Here is a 19,218-nt window from a genome sequence, read left to right as displayed (position 1 = left end):
TACAATTAAATGCTTTCACTTTAATATTAAAACTTGCAAACACACTGGCCTGCAGTATTGATTATACTGCATGTATATCTGCAAAAAGTTTTTCCTCTGCTCATTCTTTGGTCTGGCCTAATTCACTGGGTGCTGGAGAATTAAAAACCCACATATTCTAACATTATCTCTCCCACTTCCTCTATGCTCTGACGTTAGTCCTTATATACAGCGCACACCACAAAGTCTTTCACAGTATTAGTGAGTATTAGAGTTTGACCCAACCTCTTTGCTTTGGCCCCACATATCTTTCCTTCTTATCTGTCTCACTCATTTACTCACATTCAAAAGAAGACTGACATGGACAGATCTGCACAGGGTAAGGTCATTGATATCATTTTACTGTTCATATTTCTGTATGCTCATCTTTGCCAGTGAATGTCTTTACTTTCACTGACACATTTCTCCATTTTCTCTCAATGAAACTCCTGTCACCCCTCTGTGCTGTTTTAACATGAACAGCATATCTCAAATAATTTAGTTTGGCTCTCGTGTTTTATGTTTGTAGATGTAGATGTTGTAGATTGCTCAAACACTTAGGGGTTTTGTATGCTGTCCAGTGGGGAAATGTAGCATAACACTACAATTTCGTAATACAAAATACAAATGGTACAAACCTAGTTTGTTATTTTACCCACACTTGTGTTGGAAAATGCTGAGCTACTGTATGTATTTTTGGAGTAGTGACTTCTCGTCAGAGAGGACATTTTTCTTGGTTGCATCATGTCAAGACAACTGACCAGGTCTGCAATTGTAGTGTAAAAAGATTCAATGGCTTTCAGATATAGGAGAGACCGGAGAACAACCAAACACTTTTAGGTTTTCGCTTCATTAAAAACTATATACACATATTAGAGCAAATACAATCACCACAAGTATTGTAACAGGAAGGCCAATTCCTTTGTTTTTGCAACACACTGAATACATTTGGGGTTGAGATAAAAAGATGAACACGAGACAAAATAATTCAGAATTTCAGCTTTTATTTCCTGGTATTTACACATATTTGTGTTAAACTACTTAGAACATAACACCATTGGTATCAGACCACCCAATTTTTAGGTGAGCAAACATTTTGGAACAGAGAGTATTTAAGTAAATTAAATTAAATAACAGTTAATATTTCATAGCATATCCCTTGCTTGCAATAAGTGTATCAAGCCGGCGTGGCCCATTGACATCACCAAACTGAGCTGCCTTTTTCATTTGTCTTCAGGAGGTGAAGTGCATGCTCAATTAGGTTAAAGTCTGGTGACTGACTTGGCCAGTTTAAAAGCTTCTACTTTTTCTCCCTAAGTCCTTTGTTGTGTTGGCAGTGTGTTTTTGGTCATTGTTTTGCTGCATGAGATAGGTCCTCCCAATTAGTTTGGATGCATTCTCTGTAAGTTGGCAGACAGAAGGTTTTTGTAGAATTCATCCTGCTACTAGCATCATGAGTTACATCGTCAATAAATATTAGTGAGCCAACTTCAGAAGTAGCCATGCAAGCCCAAGCTATGGCACTTCCTCCACCATGCTTCACAGATTACATTACATTAATGGCTTTTGGCAGACGCACTTATCCAGGGCAACCCAGTTGATTAGACAATCCTCCCCTGGAGCAATGCAGGGTTAAGGGCCTTGCTCAAGGGCCCAACGGCTGTGCAGATCTTATTGTGGCTACACTGGGGATCGAACCACCGACCTTGTGGGTCCCAGACATGTACCTTAACCACTATGCTACAGGCCACCCCAGACAAGCTCATATGTTTTGGATCATGAGCAGATCCCTTCTTTCTCCACACTTTGGCCTGTCCATCACTTTGGTAGAGGTTAATCTTGGTCTCATCAGTCTATAAAACTTTGTTCTAGAACTATTGTGGCTCATCACTGTACTTCTTTGCAAATTGTAATCTCGCTATTCCGATTCTTACGACTGATGGCTGCTTTGCATCTTGTGGTCTAGCCTCTATAGACCTGCTCTCTAAGTCTTCTTCGAACAGTTGATTGAGATATCTTCACCCCTGCCCTGTGGAGATTGTTTGTGATGTCACTGACTGATTTTTGGGGGGTTTCACAGCTCTTACAATGTTTCTGTCATCAACTGCTGTCTTTTTCCTTGGTCGACCTGTTTGATGCCTGCTGCTCAGTATGCCAGTGGTTTCTTTCTTTTTCAGGACATTCCAAGTTGTTGTACAAGCTATCCCCAATACTTGTGCAATGGATTTCCCCTTTTTCTAAACTTCAAAATGGCTTGCTTTTCAACCAAAGACAGCTCTCTGGTCTTCATGTTGGTTCATATTTTTTTACACAAATGCAGTCTTCACAGTCAAACTCAAAGGCTAAAACCAAGAGTAGACATTCAGAACTATTTATTGTTTAACCAATCAGTCTAACAGGACACATCTGGGCAATATGAAAAACCTGTCAGTCACATGTTTCAATACTGTTGCTCACCTAAATATTGGGTGGTCTGATACAAAAGGTGATATGTTCAAAGTTGTTTAACAAATTTAGATAAAAATGCCATTAAATAAAATCTGAAATTTCGATCTGTCATCTTATGTACATCATTTGAACTCAAACTCAGTTGCCTTCAGTGTATAGCAAACACAAAGGAATTGACCCTGCTGTTCCAATACTTTTGGAGGGGACTGTATTTTTCATCCAGAAATGATCTATATTTTGTCTATACTAACTGCATATGGCAACATTAATATGTCATGAATGCCTGGGAAGAAATGGATAAGAACAAGTGCATGTTACACACGGAATATACAATGTTACATAAAAATGAAAGTTATTATGGCTGATGCATTTATAATAGGTGGGGGCATGTTGAAACACAACGTTCCAGCATGCCCCGGCTATGTTGTACTCCTGCATGGCTCACAGTCTCTGCTTGCTAGTGAAATGTGCCAAGCTATACTCATTTGTAACCCACAAGACCATGATTTAAATAGCGTATATTTAGAATCTGTGGCGTTCACACATCGTGATTTCAGCGAAAAAAACTTTGGTGGAAAACATTACTTTCAGGGTGCATTATTTCACAGATTTGTTAATAACTCGATGAAGTTGTCAAATCGCCCCGCCACTTACACACGAGAAGTGGGTTGCTATAATACATAAGTGAAAACACACACATCATTCTTTTGCACAAATGCTACAATGCAAAATCCCCATGTTTCAACATGCCCTGTATTGGTTTGTTCCCTGGTCTCCCCTTCTGCCATTTAAAAAGTATGTAGAATACTCTTTTAAGTTCAGGCATAATGCATGGTGTGTATTTTCATATCTAAGCATTGTGTGTCATAATTTGTTATGAAATCGTCAAATAAGCCAATTCAGTTTTTCACATTTGTAAATATTTCAATATAAGGACTAAATACTAATTCTTATTGTATTACTAACATTTAATGTAATGCATCTAAACAGCTAAAAGGTTTTGTACTTGAAAGGGGGAAGTACTGTTTTCACCAGAGGAAATTAATTCTGAATTCTAAGATCATTACAGATAAGACATGTATTGTTTGAACATGCTTGTTTTTGGATATCACTCTCAAGGTTACCTTTAAATGTAAAACCCCGGGCTACCTGTGGTGGAAAGTCGAATATTCACAGAAACCTGATCTTTAATCCATAAACTTCATGCACAATACAAGCTGTTTCCTCTTTTTCTGTGTTCTTCCACATATTTAAATCATTTTTGCTTTCCTCCAAATAAGGAAATATGCTTCAAGCTGACTAATTCCCAATCTCAAACCATTTTTTACTTCAGTGCGTTTTAGAGAAGTGACTATTGGAGCTTATAAATGTTACCTACAGTACATTCTGTTTAAGGTGGGAAAGCTTTCGGGTTTCTTAAGGCACAGCAAGAAGAAAAATTGGACTCAATCAATGAGGTGTGTTACATATTTGTCTACTGTATCAGTCTGTTTCTGTCCATCTTTCTTTGCCCATCTGTGTTTAACTGTGATTCAATGAGTACCCATAACATACACATGACAATAGGCCTAACAATGTGCAAGTCATGATACAATGTTGCTGCCCAGTATTACTCAATTTTTCCAGACAAAGGTCCAATTGGAAAAACTGTTCAATTCGAAATAACCTGTTCAGACAAGGTTTGAACCATGTACCAAATGTGTTGTAATAAACAACAGTCACAACACATTCACAGAGGAATGCAGAACAATTGTACTATGAAAGGACACAATGTGCCTGTTTTGAATTTTGTTTCTCTGTATTGTGAAGACGTTTCTCAATGATCCTAAATATGCAGATGAAGAGGACCTTGGCGTCAAACTGGTCTCTTTTAAAGGTGATTATCAACCTGAACATATTTATTTCTCATTAATCATGTGCTAATATTGTCTGGCTGAGAACTGGCCAAGAACCAAATGCTGTCCCCTCAGATATTTTGCCAGGTTTGCAAATGAGGCAGTTATCATTTATCCAAAACAGATAAACACTCTTTCTTCCTGCTTTTGTGATTACAGCATATGAAATAAGTGTCAGTGTTTCATTTAACTTTTGTGTCAATGATCTGAAGCAGTGCATACTTCTGAATTTGTACTGTGAATTTTTCTCTGCACAATACACGTCAGTGGAGAGTTATCATCACACAAGTCTGCCTTTTTGTTTTTACAGAGAAATACATGGAGTTTGATCTCAATGACCAAGGAGACATAGGTAACACTGAGAAGCATAGATACTGATGTTAAAACACAAATACATTTTAACTCACAAAACCATCTCTTTAAAGCTAAAGGGCCATCTTGTGGGTTATTTTACCATATGAAACAGTAGAGAAGAAACTAAGCAATAAAATGGCAGCTGTCTGCATAAAATCAGGGTGCATCCACCAACAAAACACACATTACTGTGTAATAGTGCCTTGCGTTATTAAATTATTAATTCAGACATTGCAAAGAATATGACAACTTTAATAATTTGATTTGTGACAGATCTTCTGTGATCTCCTAGCCTGACAATAATAACGCTTGAATTATACTCTTGAACAAGCCTTTGATTGTGGAAAACTTGAACTTTAATTATAGATTACCTTGTATATTTTGTACTAAAATGTACGGAGACAATGCAGCAAAGTACATTTTCAAACTGCCACCAGTCAGCACTATACAAAATCATGTATCCATCCTTATCACTTTCTCAACCAAAGCTATCCCGGGAAATCTAATACTCCCATTACTTGCGTATGGGAAATCACTACATTCAACATATTTAATCACATTTAATGTTACTGCTCAGTTCAGGAATGTCCTGGAATGAAAAATAATACAATGCAACATCAAACAATCCTGCTACATTTTCAGCAAGGATATCATTCAACCTTGAGCAAATGAACATAGTGAAATATAATTGCCATATACAGCTTAAACAATGTGCTACCTTTCCATATTCACCATCCTTCTTGCTCATTGTGCTTGCATTTATCTTGCTACCACGCTCCATTAGACATGATGGGACTCAAGCGCATGCTGGAGAAGCTGGGAGTGGCCAAGACTCACCTGGATCTGAAGAAGATGATGTCAGAGATAGTGGGAGGAACTTCACATGACACAATCAGCTATACAGATTTTGTGAGCATGATGCTGGGCAAGAGGAATGCCATACTGAAACTGTGAGTTTCCGTATCAGAAACATCCATTGCCAGGAGCAATAATCTATCCACAAGCAACTTTCTCAGACAGAGAAAATATCCAGTAAATGAGTGGTGTTAGAACATTATACTGACTGAGACAAAGACTAAACCTCTTTGCAAATGGATATAAATATGAAGCGTTTCTTTATAGGAGATATAAAAGATTTTCAACAGAGGAAGTTTTTCTACTACACTTTGTATCAAGCTTCAATGCTGCTCCAAGTGTATAGCTGTTATATTCAAGGCCAGAGTTGGACTGGGCTGAAACTTTCAGTATCAGTGTGGAGTAGATATGTGCTTCTGTTTTATCACTACAAACATATTAACTATTTGTATTACTCCTATAAATATATATTCTCTTTTTTCTTTCTCTCTTACTCACACACACACACAGAATCTTGATGTTTGAGGACAAGGGAAAGGAACAAGAAACAAAGGAGCCTGGCCCACCTCCCCGCAAGACTTTCTCTGATCTGCCCTGAAGTCATTCATATTTTCAATTAGAATAAAGGTTTTAACAGTATATGGTCCTTACTGCTATATTGAGAGAATGATACAGGACAGTGCATGCATTCCGCATGAGAGTACAGCTTATGTGAAAGTAGTTGCTGCAGTTTTCTGCTTGAAAGATTCAAAGCAGCCCAACGGATTGAGGGGGGTGGAGAGGATGAATGAGAAATAAAGCGCATAGGCTACAAGTTCGCTCTAAATCCTTTTTGCAATTTGAATTGAAATCAAATATCAATAAAATCTGCATCATTTTAAAAAAGCCTTAAAAGCAAGCCATCATTGTTATAAATTGTTACATGACTGGTAATAAAGATACTGTATTACTATTATTATTAGGGGTCCAAGCACAAAGTGCTGGAACCTTATTGTTTTTGTTCTTTTTATTATTATTATTATTTTTGTTTGGTAAAAGTGAATAGGCAGCAAAACCTGCAAATTGTAGAGCTACAAAACTTGGCAGGTAGGTTCAGCTACTCCACCACAACTCCAGTTATTGCAATGATGCATATTAGCCCCATGGTGGCGCTGTAACACAACCACTCCAGATTCAATTGCTTATGCCACACAAAATGTATATTCCCACATATTTCTGCCCTTTTACATTTATTCAAAAACATCTAATCTTCACCAAATTTGATATAGAGTATGCTGGGACCAATCCGGATAAAAGTTATCATTTTCTTTTTTGATGTGACAAACTGTAATGACAGTCCATGACAGGTCAACTAATTGTTTGGGGGCATGGCCATTTTTTCTAAAACAGCTGAAACTTGTGAACCCTATAGCTGATCGTCACCAAACTTGGTAAACATATGTAGTCTATGATTATGTGATATGACTATGATTACATGCCAATTTTGACCGATAAGGTTGAAATTTGGTATTACATAACATTTTAGGCATTTGGCAGACATTCTTACCCAGAGTGATGTACAGCAATGTGCATACCCATAACCAGGGACCAGTGCACTGAGAGACCCTAGAGGGAAGCACAGTTTCAAGTTCTAAGAATACAACAAAGATAAGGACTTGGGCCTTGTTGATTAATATGACAATGGATTATAGCGATAAAACCGTTTTTAAACAATACTTATGTATGAACAACAATAAACAGCTTACATAGACAAGCAAAAGTAGCAATAAAACCCAACCCTAGTAATAATACATACAAATAAACTAAAAAATAACAGCTCACAATTAGAGATTACAGGGAGGGGTGGGGAGAGGTGTAGCTTGAAGAGGTACGTCTTCAGTCTGCGCTTGAAGGTGGTTGCAGGTCTCTGCTGTTCTGACCTCTATGGGGAGGTCGTTTCACCACCATGGAGCCAGAACAGACAGCAGTCGTCACTGGAAAGTGGAATTGCAGAGAGGGGGAGGCGGCAGGTGTCCTGTGGTGGCTGAACAGAGAGGGCTGGCATGCGTGTAGGGTCTGATGATCATTTGGAGGTATGTTGGGGCTGTCCCGTTAACTGTCTGGAAAGCTTGTACCAATTTTTATAATTTGATGTGGAGGGAAGTGAGCAGTGGGATGACATAGGAGTGTCTGGGAAGGTCAAAGACCAGATGAGTTGTTGCATTCTGGATGAGCTGGAGCGGTCTGATGGCAGATGCCGGAAGGCCAGCCAAGAGAGAGTTGCAGTAGTCCAGGCGGGACAAAACCATCGCTTGGACCAGAAGCTGGATTGAGTAGGGGGTGAGAAAGGAACGGATTCGCTGGAATTCCTAGATTAGGAATGAAGATAATTTCCATTTTACCAGGTTTGAGCTTTAGATGGTGGTTGTAAATCCAGTTCTGGATGTCTCTCAGGCAAGCAGAAATGCGGGCTGAAACCTGTGTGTCAGATAGTGAGAAAGAGAAAAAGAGTTGGGTGCCATCAGCATAGCAGTGCTAAGACAAACCATGAGCAGGAATAACAGGGCCAAGAGATTTGGGCACAGTGCACAGGGCACAGCCCTGGGCACAGTGTTGCCAGATGTATGATAATTATTGTATTTGTACGATAATGAAGCCCTCTGTACAATGTATGATCAATAATCCTAAACGTACGATAATTTTGTCATGTCATAGTTTACATTTTTTTTTTTTTACAATAGTGAAATGGAACGGAGCTAACTTCCAGCCTGATTATTCATGTAACATTATCGATAATAATACTGTATATGAGAAAACTGACCCTGGCATAAATGATCCAATCACATCCTGTGTGTACTAACTAAAACTTAGTGACAATTGGCCAATGGGGGACACTACAGTAATTTATCAAACTTCCACAAAGTTTAAAAAATAATGTTACAACCCTTTTAACTTTCTGCCATAAAAATGTTTTCAGAAACACGTTTTTTTGCTTCTTCTTCTACAAAATTGATCCAATCTTCACCAAATTTGACAAAGGGAATGTCTGGTGTAACCCAGGAAAAAGTTATCACTTTATTTAGATAAAGCAAACCCTTTGACCACGACATGTCAATCAATTGTTATGGGCGCAGACATTTTTATTGCTTTGTCCTAACCTGCTACTGCCCCAATCATAGGAAATGTGCAGGTTTGAAGGAGTTTGAAGGAGTGTACCTTGTTAAAGTGTACCTTGACTATTGTTAAAGGAAAATAATAAATTATAAAACTATAAAGAACATCACCAGATCATACTCCTTCCAATGAATAACTTAACTGCAAGTAACAACATCAGCATATTTTTATTTTTAAATACTTTTTTTGCTTCTTCTGCCACCAAGTTAATCTAATCCTCAGCAAATTTGACACAGAGCATGCTGGGAGTAATGCCAATAAATGTTATGACTGTTTTTTCGATGCTTCAAACCGTTTGTACATGACATGTCAGTCAATTGTTGTGGGTGTGCCCATTTTTACTGAAACAGCTGTAACTTTTGAATGCTTTATCTGAACATCAGGCAAATTTGTGCAATAGTTTGGGGCAGCATGCCAATGTAGCAGTTTTGTATAGCTTCACCAATAGGTGGCGATGTAAGCTGTAAATAAAACACCTCAAACTCCTCAATTCATTAACCACTCAAATTTAAACATTGCATGCTATGTCTTTCTGTTAGCCCCCAATTGAATGTACAATGATAAAGTTAGATCTGAAAAAATACGGCCACAATCAGATCAATCAAAAACTTGGTCAATAGGCAGCGCAAAGGTGATATATCAACTTTTTGAGTGCTTCACGGCATGGCATAGCTTTATTTAACCATATGTGTCTGTGCCTGGAGAACAAATGTGCTTCAATGACCCACCATGTCCCCCATATTGGATTTCAATTTCAGCTAGTTGCATTTCTTGCAAAATGCTTAAAATGCTTCTTCTCCTGGGAAATTGACCAATTGCATGAAGATTGGGTACTGCCCCCATTGACCAAGCTTCTTCCAAAATATCAAACAACCTGGTCCAGTGTTTAGCACAGTTGTCCTTGAGAAAGGAGACCCTGGGCTCAAATCCAGCCAGGGTGCTTTCTGTGTGTGCTTTGAAGGTTTTGCAGGTGCCTGTGTGGGTTCCCTTCATCGAATTTGATGGATTTAAGAAGGGTCAATCATCTTGAAATTTGGCCCATGTGTACTACTTGTCAGTGTGGACTAATTTGCTAAACGTAGTGAGAATTAGTTAATACAGGGCAATACAATAATTAATTAAACTTACAGGAAGATTGGTGTATTGTAGAACCAAGCTTCTTCAACCCATTATTCATTTTGATTTGTTACAATGTGGTTGAATAAATATAGGTTGTGCCTTATCTCATGAATGCTACTAACATCTGAAAGCAAAGTTGGATCTACACAAAACTGGATAGTTGTCTTCATAATAAAGCAGGGTGGCCTGAATACTTTGGATATACTGGGTCAAAAGGTGGCGCCTCTGTGGGTTCCCTTTATTGAGCGCAAGTCATTAAAACGGTGAGGACGATATCAGAAAATAACAGATTTGAGCTACATGACACAAACGCAGGGATTATATTTGGGGGTGTAGTCTGAAGAACAGTTTCCAACCACGGAGAAACAACATAACTGTTAAGAAAGATCAAGTAATAAGGTTATAACCAAACTGATTCAAACAGGTAATTTACAGCAACAGAACATATTATGCACATTTACCGCACCAGTTCAATTTGCACTTGCTCCGCCTCTTTTGCACAGCCAGTGTCCAGTAGCCTTTGACGGCTCTTCAAAGTGATGGATGCCCTCACTTTACAAGAAGCTATCCAGTATTTATTTTTTTAATTAACGATAAGAGGGAAAGGCAGCTCAGCCATACCAGTTATCTGTTCTACGTCCTGTTAACACAATTTTGCAATATATTATTTCGTCTCATTTTGGTTTTCCGAGTTGCTAAGCTACATTGACAGTTGCTGTTGCTAGCTGTAGGTAGCTAGCAATGTGACGTTGATCTAGCTGGCAAGCACGTCCTTGGCTAACTAGTTAGTTAGCTAACGTTATAGAACAGCGAATCCGAGTTTGTATAGCCAGCTAGCTTTAGCTAGCTAAGTTCATTCACATTCGGGGATAGTTATCTGCTCATATTCGGGACGAGGCCAGGTTAGTATCAGTTTGATTATTGTGCTAAACGTTAGTTAACGCTTGCTAGCTTATAGCTAGAGCTAGTTAGCTAAATAAAATCGCTCGTTACTTGATGGTGTAACGTTAGTGCTATCTTGCATTGTGAAATTGAAAACAATTTGACTAGCTACCGTAAAATGGGGTTCTGGCTAGTTTTGGTTTGTACGTTATCTAGCTATGAATGTAACTTGCTGTAGCTAGCTAGGAAGATTTTGCGGAATTGGGCTTTTAATTATCTGGATAGCTATAGCTAGCTAGTTCGTCAGCATCGTTACAGAACAGTTTTTGCCTCACCAACACGAATACAACTGCAAGTGAATCAACATGTAGCTACTTGGGCCTAACCTTGTTGACTAACTAAGAGCTCGCTGGTTAACATTAGACAGCTACGAGTTTGGTGTCGCCATTTTGTTAGCAATTGGTAGCTACCGTTAGATAGTTCTGGGCTAACATTACCTTGCTAGCGGTACCGTTAGCTAACTCGAAGTATTGCTCAACATTACGAACTAGCTGATGCCAGGGGCTAAAATCCTGGATAAATTATTTGTGTTCCACGCATAAATGTTATATGCATGTCAACGATATCTCAAAGATAACCAAATTAGCCAGCAAACGTTAACATTGTATACCGTTAGTTATGCACAAGATAAGTTAATACAGTAACTTCGAGCTTTCAAGTAACGTTATCCGATTTAACGCACATATTAGCTAGCTAGATTAGCAGTTAGCTGATGTTACCATTGCAAGTGACAGTTAACGTTATCGGACTAGCTAGCTAAGTTAGTAACGTTACCTCTGAGTTAAGAAGTAGTTGGCTTGTAAGAGCTAGCTAATGTGGTGGTAAATTCGCTATCAAAGTTAGGTACCGTACCTGTAGAATTGTGGGTTAACGTTAGCGGTCTAAGGTGTGGCACAAGAAACTAACATGTCTGGCTTCGTAGTGACAGCCAGTGTGTATTGGCGATAGTTTATCGATAGTTTATCGTCAGAGCTAGCTAGGTAGCCTACAGCATGTTTAGAACCGTCGTTCATGTGTCGTACAGTTTGCTCATGGGATGAGAAGTCGCTAGGCTATCCTAACGTTAGAGCTAAGTAGGTAGCTAGCTATTTGCTAGCTGCTAGCAGAGCACTTGACGTGCATTTGTGATGTTATGGCATGGCTATTTACTTTGATAGTGAGTAATTTCATTAGTATACATATAATGGGTAACGTTGTATTGGTAAATCATGAAACGGGCAAATGCGAGTCTGTATAATATGACATACAACTGTTTGTGAGTTAGTTTACGTTGTGATTGATGGCTAACGAATATAATATCAGTAAACCCTATGCAACTTACTTAGTCTAACATTACGCGGGAATGAATAAATTCCCTTACATGAAATCCGACCCATGAATGGCCAATTTATTTATTCGCTAAATAACTACTTGTAATACACCAAACCATTGTCGTACACAATTAACGTTACGGGTATAATGCTAGTCTCACGTTATATAACGATAAGTACCTGACATTGCCAGGTATTTAACTTAACCTAAATATGGTTGGTTTAAATCTTAAGATGGCTAGCTCTCCATATTCTGCAGTTTTTATCGAGATCGCAATCTACCCGCAATTCCTTTTGTTTTGATGCAAGTTGGCATAAACATCAGGGTCGCGGTACCGATTTCATACTCCTTTCTAGCCAACAAACATTTTAAACGTCACTGCCAAGACAAATAGCTTCAGTAGTACCCCCTTTGCTGAAATTCAAAAAGGATTACACTTTTGTTGTCCCTCTTGTGTTACTGTACCTTGAAGTTTGCTGAATATATAATGGTGGCCTGTTTGGTTTTTCAGATAATGGCCGAATATTCCGAATACATTCAAAATACACTAATTTACAATTATGTTTCCCTCCTCAAATGGTTTATAATAATAAGTTCAAACCAGTTGAGTAAAATTTAGTCTTGTGTTTTATAGTGGATGATGGTACAGACTTATTGGTGGTTTCTCGATAACTGTCGAATTATGTTGTAATTTCCCTGCTGCTTCCTGTTTCAGTATTCCGATTTCAATATTTTTTTTAAAAACTATGTGGGCTCTGCATCATTACTTCTGTATGTACATAGCTTTCGAGAGCCATACCAGTATTTACGGCGAGGCGTATGGAAAATGAGGGTATGTGGGCTAAGGCAGCATTCATTCATTCATTCATTCATTCATTCATTCATGCATTCATTCATTCGGTGCCAGTCAACCACAGCAACAACCAAAGCTGTCAATCAATGGCGTGCCACTATGGAAAAGGTTTTACTTCATCACGTCATGTCGTTTACGTCATTTACGTTCACGTTTTGGGACTGCTTTGTATTCAACAATAACCGGAGAAAAGGCTATTCAAATTCATGATCATTGCTATAAAAAAAATAGCTTGCTAGCTAACTACAATAACGGTATGCGTTCTCCCAACCAAACTTTCAACCAATTGACCATGTGAATTTACACTAAACAGTCCGCAGGTTGAGCTCTTTAACGCCTATAAAAAGAGGCCATGCACAATAAAATATAATCACCACATGAATGGGATACGATAGCTACATGTTATATGGTTCTAAAAATTTAGGCTATGTCAAGTGACGTGTGTCATTGTAGCCACGGATCGGCATTCTCTTGGTTACTGTTTTTAAAAGGCCATTCTGTCGCTTCCTATTGGAGACACTCAAAGCAAAATGTAACTGCTCTGCGACAGTCGACTGTTCCCTTGCTCTTTTTGCGTATATATAAATATAATTTTATTTAGAGTGGCTAAATTATTTGTATATGTCAATTGGATATTATAATTATATCATATAAAAACGTAACAGGATTCAACATTAAAATAGGTGATGTTTCATTTAATTAATGTTTAAGTGGAGTTTAATATAAATTCCATAAAACACGTATGGGGCATGGCGTAGCCTACTACGCCTACGAAACAACAAATTATAATGGTGAGTTCAAGTAGGCTATAGAAGTGGCATGACATGTGGCTGATTTGTTTACGGAGTTTTGTTTTTTGCCTCACGTTTAATGTCAGAGGTTGATGTGAACTGTTTTTCCCAGTCGGAAGGTGCCAATTTGTTCATTCTAATATGACGAACGAAGCATTAGGCTTCGTTGCTATGGCTTTACATTACATTTATTAGAAGATAATCACATTGTTTGAGGCTTGTGTCCCCTCCTTCTGGCTCTCTGCAAGGATATGGAAAACTTAGCTATAGGCTATTGCTAGCACCGTCTGGCCAATACGCTCCTCCAGTCCAATGTATACTCTCTCAGTGACGACAAATAGTAAAATAGTAAACTAATCGCGACGGGTTTAGCAAACTAACTGGCTCAGTAACATAAACACAGATACATTTCATAAAAATACATTAAAAGAACATTGTTAGCGAAGTAATAATATGTATACATAATCTATGGTTGGTGGAGCTTAAACGGCTGCCTTGCAGATATCAATGTGGGAAGGAAAGTGCCAAATGTGAAACCATTTTCTTTTTACCTGTTGCATAGTGCGTTTTACTTGAGAAAGAGTTTACAACAGCTAGGCTACATTGCCAGGCTTTAGTCTTCCACAGCTCTGACAATTCACTGCTTACACTACGGAAATAAAATATACTGATCAGCCAACCACCTACTGAAACTAGTTTTTCATGATTAAAAATGCTTTAAACTGTATACACTTGTTTAACAAGAAATAAAGACCATGCATGGCACCTAATCCTACACTATATTGCCAAAAGTATTCACTCAGCTATCCAAATCATTGAATTCAGGTGTTGCAATCACTTCCATGGCCACAGGTGTATAAAATCAAGCACCTAGGCATGCAGACTGCTTCTACAAACATTTGTGAAAGAATGGGTCGCTCTCAGGAGCTCAGTGAATTCCAGCGTGGTACCGTGATAGGATGCCACCTGTGCAATAAGTCCAGTCGTGAAATTTCCTCACTACTAAATATTCCACAATCAACTGTTAGTGGTACTATAACAAAGTGGAAGCGATTGGGAATGACAGCAACTCAGCCACGAAGTGGTAGGCCACGTAAAATCACAGCAGGGTCAGCGGATGCTGAGGCGCATAGTGCGCAGAGGTCGCCAACTTTCTGCAGAGTCGATAGCTACAGACCTCCAAACTTCATGTGATCTTCAGATTAGCTCAAGAACAGTGCGTAGAGAGCTTCATGGAATGGGTTTCCATGGCCGAGCAGCTGCATCCAAGCCTTACATTACCAAGCGCAATGCAAAGCGTCGGATGCAGTGGTGTAAAGCACGCCGCCACTGGACTCTAGAGCAGTGGAGACATGTTCTCTGGAGTGACAAATCACGCTTCTCCGTCTGGCAATCTGATGGACGAGTCTGGGTGTGGCGGTTGCCTGGAGAACGGTACTTGTCTGACTGCATTGTGCCAAGTGTAAAGTTTGGTGGAGGGGGGATTATGGTGTGGGGTTGTTTTTCGGGAGTTAGGCTCGGCCCCTTAGTTCCAGTGAATGGAACTCTTAATGCTTCAGCATACCAAGACATTTTGGACAATTTCATGCTCCCAACTTTGTGGGAACAGTTTGGAGATGGCCCCTTCCTGTTCCAAGATGACTGCGCACCAGTGCACAAAGCAAGGGCCATAAAGACATGGTTGAGCGAGTTTGGTGTGGAAGAACGTGACTGGCCTGCACAGAGTCCTGACCTCAACCCGATAGAACACCTTTGGGATGAATTAGAGCGGAGACTGCGAGCCAGGCCTTCTCGTCCAACATCTGTCTGACCTCACAAGTGCACTTCTGGAAGAATGGTCAAAAATTCCCATAAACACACTCCTAAACCTTGTGGAAAGCCTTCCTAGAAGAGTTGAAGTTGTTATAGCTGCAAAGGGTGGGCCAACATCATATTAAATCTTATGGTTTAAGAATGGGATGTCACTCACATTTATATGCGTGTGAAGGCAGACAAGCGAATACTTTTGGCAATATAGTGTACATGGCGGGTCTTTTTTTATTTCCTGGAGAACTTGTTAAGATAGATGTGATCATGAACACCAGTACATACTAAGATATTCCGATAACAAAATTAATGCACTATTAAGTGTTTATAGACAGATTTAAACAGTTTAAAGCATTTTTAATTGTGAAAAAACTTGGCTTGTTGTACTTCCATTTACAGATCTTCAATCTCCGCTTCAGAGAAATGTTTTTCTTTTTTCGACTATCTCTTTAAAAAGCCGAAATATATGGTGTTTTAGGGACGTCAATTTATGCTACTCAAATTTTGTGTCGGCGTTGGCGTGAGATTTACAATTACTTGGCATTTTTACATAACATTACATTACATTTACATTAATGGCATTTGGCAGAGGCGGCACGGATGGTGCAGTGGGTACACTGCCGCCTCACAGCAAGGAGGTCCTGGGTTCGAATCCCCGTCGGCCGGGGCCTCTCTGTGCGGAGTTTGCATGTTCTCCCCGTGTCTGCGTGGGTTTCCTCCGGGTACTCCGGTTTCCTCCCACAGTCCAAAGACATACACGTTAGGCTGATTGGAGAGTCTAAATTGCCCGTAGGTATGAGTGTGTGAGTGAATGGTGTGTGTGCCCTGCGATGGACTGGCGACCTGTCCAGGGTGTATTCCTGCCTTTCGCCCAATGTATGCTGGGATAGGCTCCAGCCCCCCTGCGACCCTGATCAGGATAAGCGGGTTCAGATAATGGATGGATGGCATTTGGCGGATGGATGGCATTTGGCAGACGGACAACAAAGTGCAAAGTGCATACCCATACCAGGGATAAGTGTGCTGAAAGACCCTAGAGGGAAGTACAATTTCAGGTGCTACCTGCACAATGAAGATAAGGACCAGGACCTATTTGATCGTTGGAATTTTTAATTTAATTTTATTTTTTTAATTTTAATTTTTTAATCGTAGTACCGCAACACACAAATGCATGAACAATGTATGAACCGCTTACCTAGCCATACAATGCTTACCTAGCCAAATGAAAATATCTACATTTATCAACATACACACGTGGATATGAAAAAAAGCTGTGTCTACGCCTCTTTCATGAATCTTGCGAAAGTTGTGAGTTTTTTTCTGATCACACATACATTTGCACACGGATTTCCGAAAATAATTATAAATGAGGCCCAGTGTGCAAGTTTTCCCGTAGTCAAAGTGGTAGGGCTGGGACGGCACTTCGGGGGTTTAAGCAACATTGAAAATCTGATTGCGCACTCACCCTCATTTACCTGTGTAGCCCATTCATTGATATGTACTGCCGATTCAAATGCGTCAGTTTTATATTCTGTCCCATGATTCACATCGCTTTGCCATAGGTCACCAACAAATTAGCCTCCATGCTAGCTAGTGCTTTTAATGACTTTGTGTTTATGTGCCTTTGAATTTATCCACCTGTTTATAATAAACGCTTTACTCGGAAGAAAATGGCGTTGTGTATTTTTACCCCACAAAACCTTGGATCATAAGTTTGTTAAGGATAATGCTATTCTACACATGGCATGCATGCTAACAAGCGCTAGCTAGTAATGCAGCAAAAGTGATCGACTTAGCTAACTGCCTAAAGCTATCATAAAAACATATTAGCGTGTGTAGACTACATAGTAATGAGGAGAAGTGTTCATTATGTTTATTATTATAAATACAAAACCCAATTTCATTATGATATCAGTGCTGTTCTGTCCGTGGAATCATGTTGAGTCCACGCTCTTTCATGACAACAGCTTGAGGAGATAGCAACAGTAAATAAGTCTGTCAGTTTCTGGCCGGTTACATTACATTGTTTTTGTAGTGATTGTGTTTAACTTGCCATTATCTTAGTTTGAGTAGTAATATGCTTTATTTCAGGACTATTCGATTTCTTGAGTTTGTGTTTTTGGACGAAATTCTAGGTGGTGATTTGGGCTATGATAGCACCACTACGTTTTTCCCAGGTGGTGCCCATCCGGTGCCGTTGGTGCTAGCCCACATTCTTACCCACAGTTCCCTAATGTTTCCCTACTTCTCAGTCTCAGGGCTCACCGTACTCAATGAGCGGACAGCGCAATGTCCGAGCGTTCTGGGCAAACGGCAAAGGGGAAGGATGGCAAAGCCAAGTACGCGTCTCTCAACTTGTTTGACACATACAAAGGAAAGAGCCTTGAAGCACATAAGCCAGTTGGTAAGGGACTATATTTCTCCTCCTGTGCACCTCTGTCCTTTTTGGTTTACAGATGTAATTACACATTATCTACTGACTGTAGAATTATAAAGTTCCCGTTTGTAACTTTTTATAGAAAAAATATATTGTGCTGTGTCTTGACCAAACAATGTTCACTTTAAAAATGTTAGTTTTTTTGTCCCAGTTACTACACTTGTTGTATAGCCATCATTTTGTACTGTGAGTAAATTATGTAATGGAGCAACTTTCTATTGTGTGGGATCTGTCTTAGAGATTGCAATTGAAGGTGTTCTGAGATTATATTTTACACAAGCTATCCTTTTTCTGTCTGTCTGAAACAGGAAGCAGTAAGTTGAAATGTAAATAAATGGGCAAAGTTATTCTCTGTTTATTTCTTTGTTCTCTGTTCTTGGTTATATTTTGTAAATGCAAATTATCTTCTGTGAAGCACTTTGGGCTGTAAACCAGTGTATGAAAACGTATAAAAAGATTATTTATTATTTATTATTTTATTATTATTATTATTATTATTATTATTATTATTATTATTTTGACATTCATAATTATTATTATTGTGCATCATACAGGTTGGTTCCATCAGGCTCCTCTTGGTGAAATACATAAATACATCAAATAAGACATGGAAACACAGGGTTAGATCTGAAAAATGATGAAAACATCTATTATAAAATCTACAGTATGAAAATAATTACACTCAGTGAGCACTTTATTAGGTATTTATTAGACTTATTTTCTAGACTTATTGGTCTTCTGCTGCTGTAGCCTATCCACTTAGAGGTTTGACAGTTGTGTGTTCAGAAATGCTCTTCTGTATAACCAATGTTGTAATGCGTGGTTATTTGTGTTACTGTCACCTTCCTGTAAGCTTCGACCAGTCTGGCCCTTCTCTTCTGACCTCTCAGTAGCAACACATTTTTCCTGCAGAACTGCTGCTCACTGAATGTTTTTTGTTTTTTGCTCCATTCTCTGTAAATTCTAGAGACTGTTGTGTGTGAAAATCCCAGGAGATCAGCAGTTTCTGCAATACCCAAACCACCCTTTCCAGCACCATAGGTCCAAAGTCACATAGATCACATTTCTTTCCCATTCTGACATTTGGTCTGAACAACAGCTGAACCTCTTGAACATGTCTGCATGCTTTTATGCATTTTAGTTGCTGCCACATGATTGCCTGATGAAATATTTGCTTTAACAAGCTGGTGTACAAGTCTACCTAATAAATTGCTCACTGAGGGTAGATGAACTGAG

At 39.1% G+C, this 19,218-nt stretch overlaps 2 protein-coding genes and 1 long non-coding RNA gene across 3 annotated transcripts in view; 2 read left to right on the top strand and 1 right to left on the bottom strand.

Annotated features, from left to right (window-relative positions):
• Positions 1 to 201: 201 nt before the first annotated feature.
• On the top strand, positions 202 to 6,525 carry LOC133121816 (allograft inflammatory factor 1-like). Its single transcript, XM_061231316.1, has 6 exons — positions 202 to 358; positions 3,862 to 3,923; positions 4,276 to 4,342; positions 4,672 to 4,713; positions 5,500 to 5,665; positions 6,081 to 6,525. The coding sequence occupies exons 1-6, from the start codon at positions 340 to 342 to the stop codon at positions 6,166 to 6,168; spliced, it is 444 nt and encodes a 147-aa protein (XP_061087300.1). The 5' UTR covers positions 202 to 339; the 3' UTR covers positions 6,169 to 6,525.
• Positions 5,049 to 12,696, bottom strand: LOC133121823 (uncharacterized). The gene is made up of 2 exons (XR_009708046.1): positions 12,561 to 12,696; positions 5,049 to 8,027 (listed from the first exon to the last, which is right to left on the bottom strand). It is a non-coding gene; the product is annotated as an uncharacterized LOC133121823 (long non-coding RNA).
• LOC133121809 (protein PRRC2A-like) overlaps positions 10,362 to 19,218 on the top strand; it is a 23,470-nt gene continuing 14,613 nt past the window's right edge. Inside the window, exons 1-2 of the mRNA XM_061231303.1 lie at positions 10,362 to 10,744; positions 17,798 to 17,949. Of these exons, the coding sequence (XP_061087287.1) occupies positions 17,835 to 17,949 (115 nt within the window). The 5' untranslated portion in view covers positions 10,362 to 10,744; positions 17,798 to 17,834. The remainder of the gene's footprint in view (positions 10,745 to 17,797; positions 17,950 to 19,218) is intronic.

This window comes from Conger conger, chromosome 1, assembly GCF_963514075.1.
Source record: "Conger conger chromosome 1, fConCon1.1, whole genome shotgun sequence".
NCBI lineage: Eukaryota > Metazoa > Chordata > Actinopteri > Anguilliformes > Congridae > Conger > Conger conger.
The sequence above is the reverse complement of the archived record's forward strand: the minus strand, read 5'-3'. Positions and strand labels throughout refer to the sequence as shown.

Excerpts from the sequence above, each read along its gene's own strand:
- LOC133121816 (XM_061231316.1), top strand. Across the intron at positions 4,343-4,671 it reads CAAACTGGTCTCTTTTAAAG|AGAAATACATGGAGTTTGAT; the intron begins GTGATTATCAAC and ends TTGTTTTTACAG. Across the intron at positions 5,666-6,080 it reads AGGAATGCCATACTGAAACT|AATCTTGATGTTTGAGGACA; the intron begins GTGAGTTTCCGT and ends ACACACACACAG.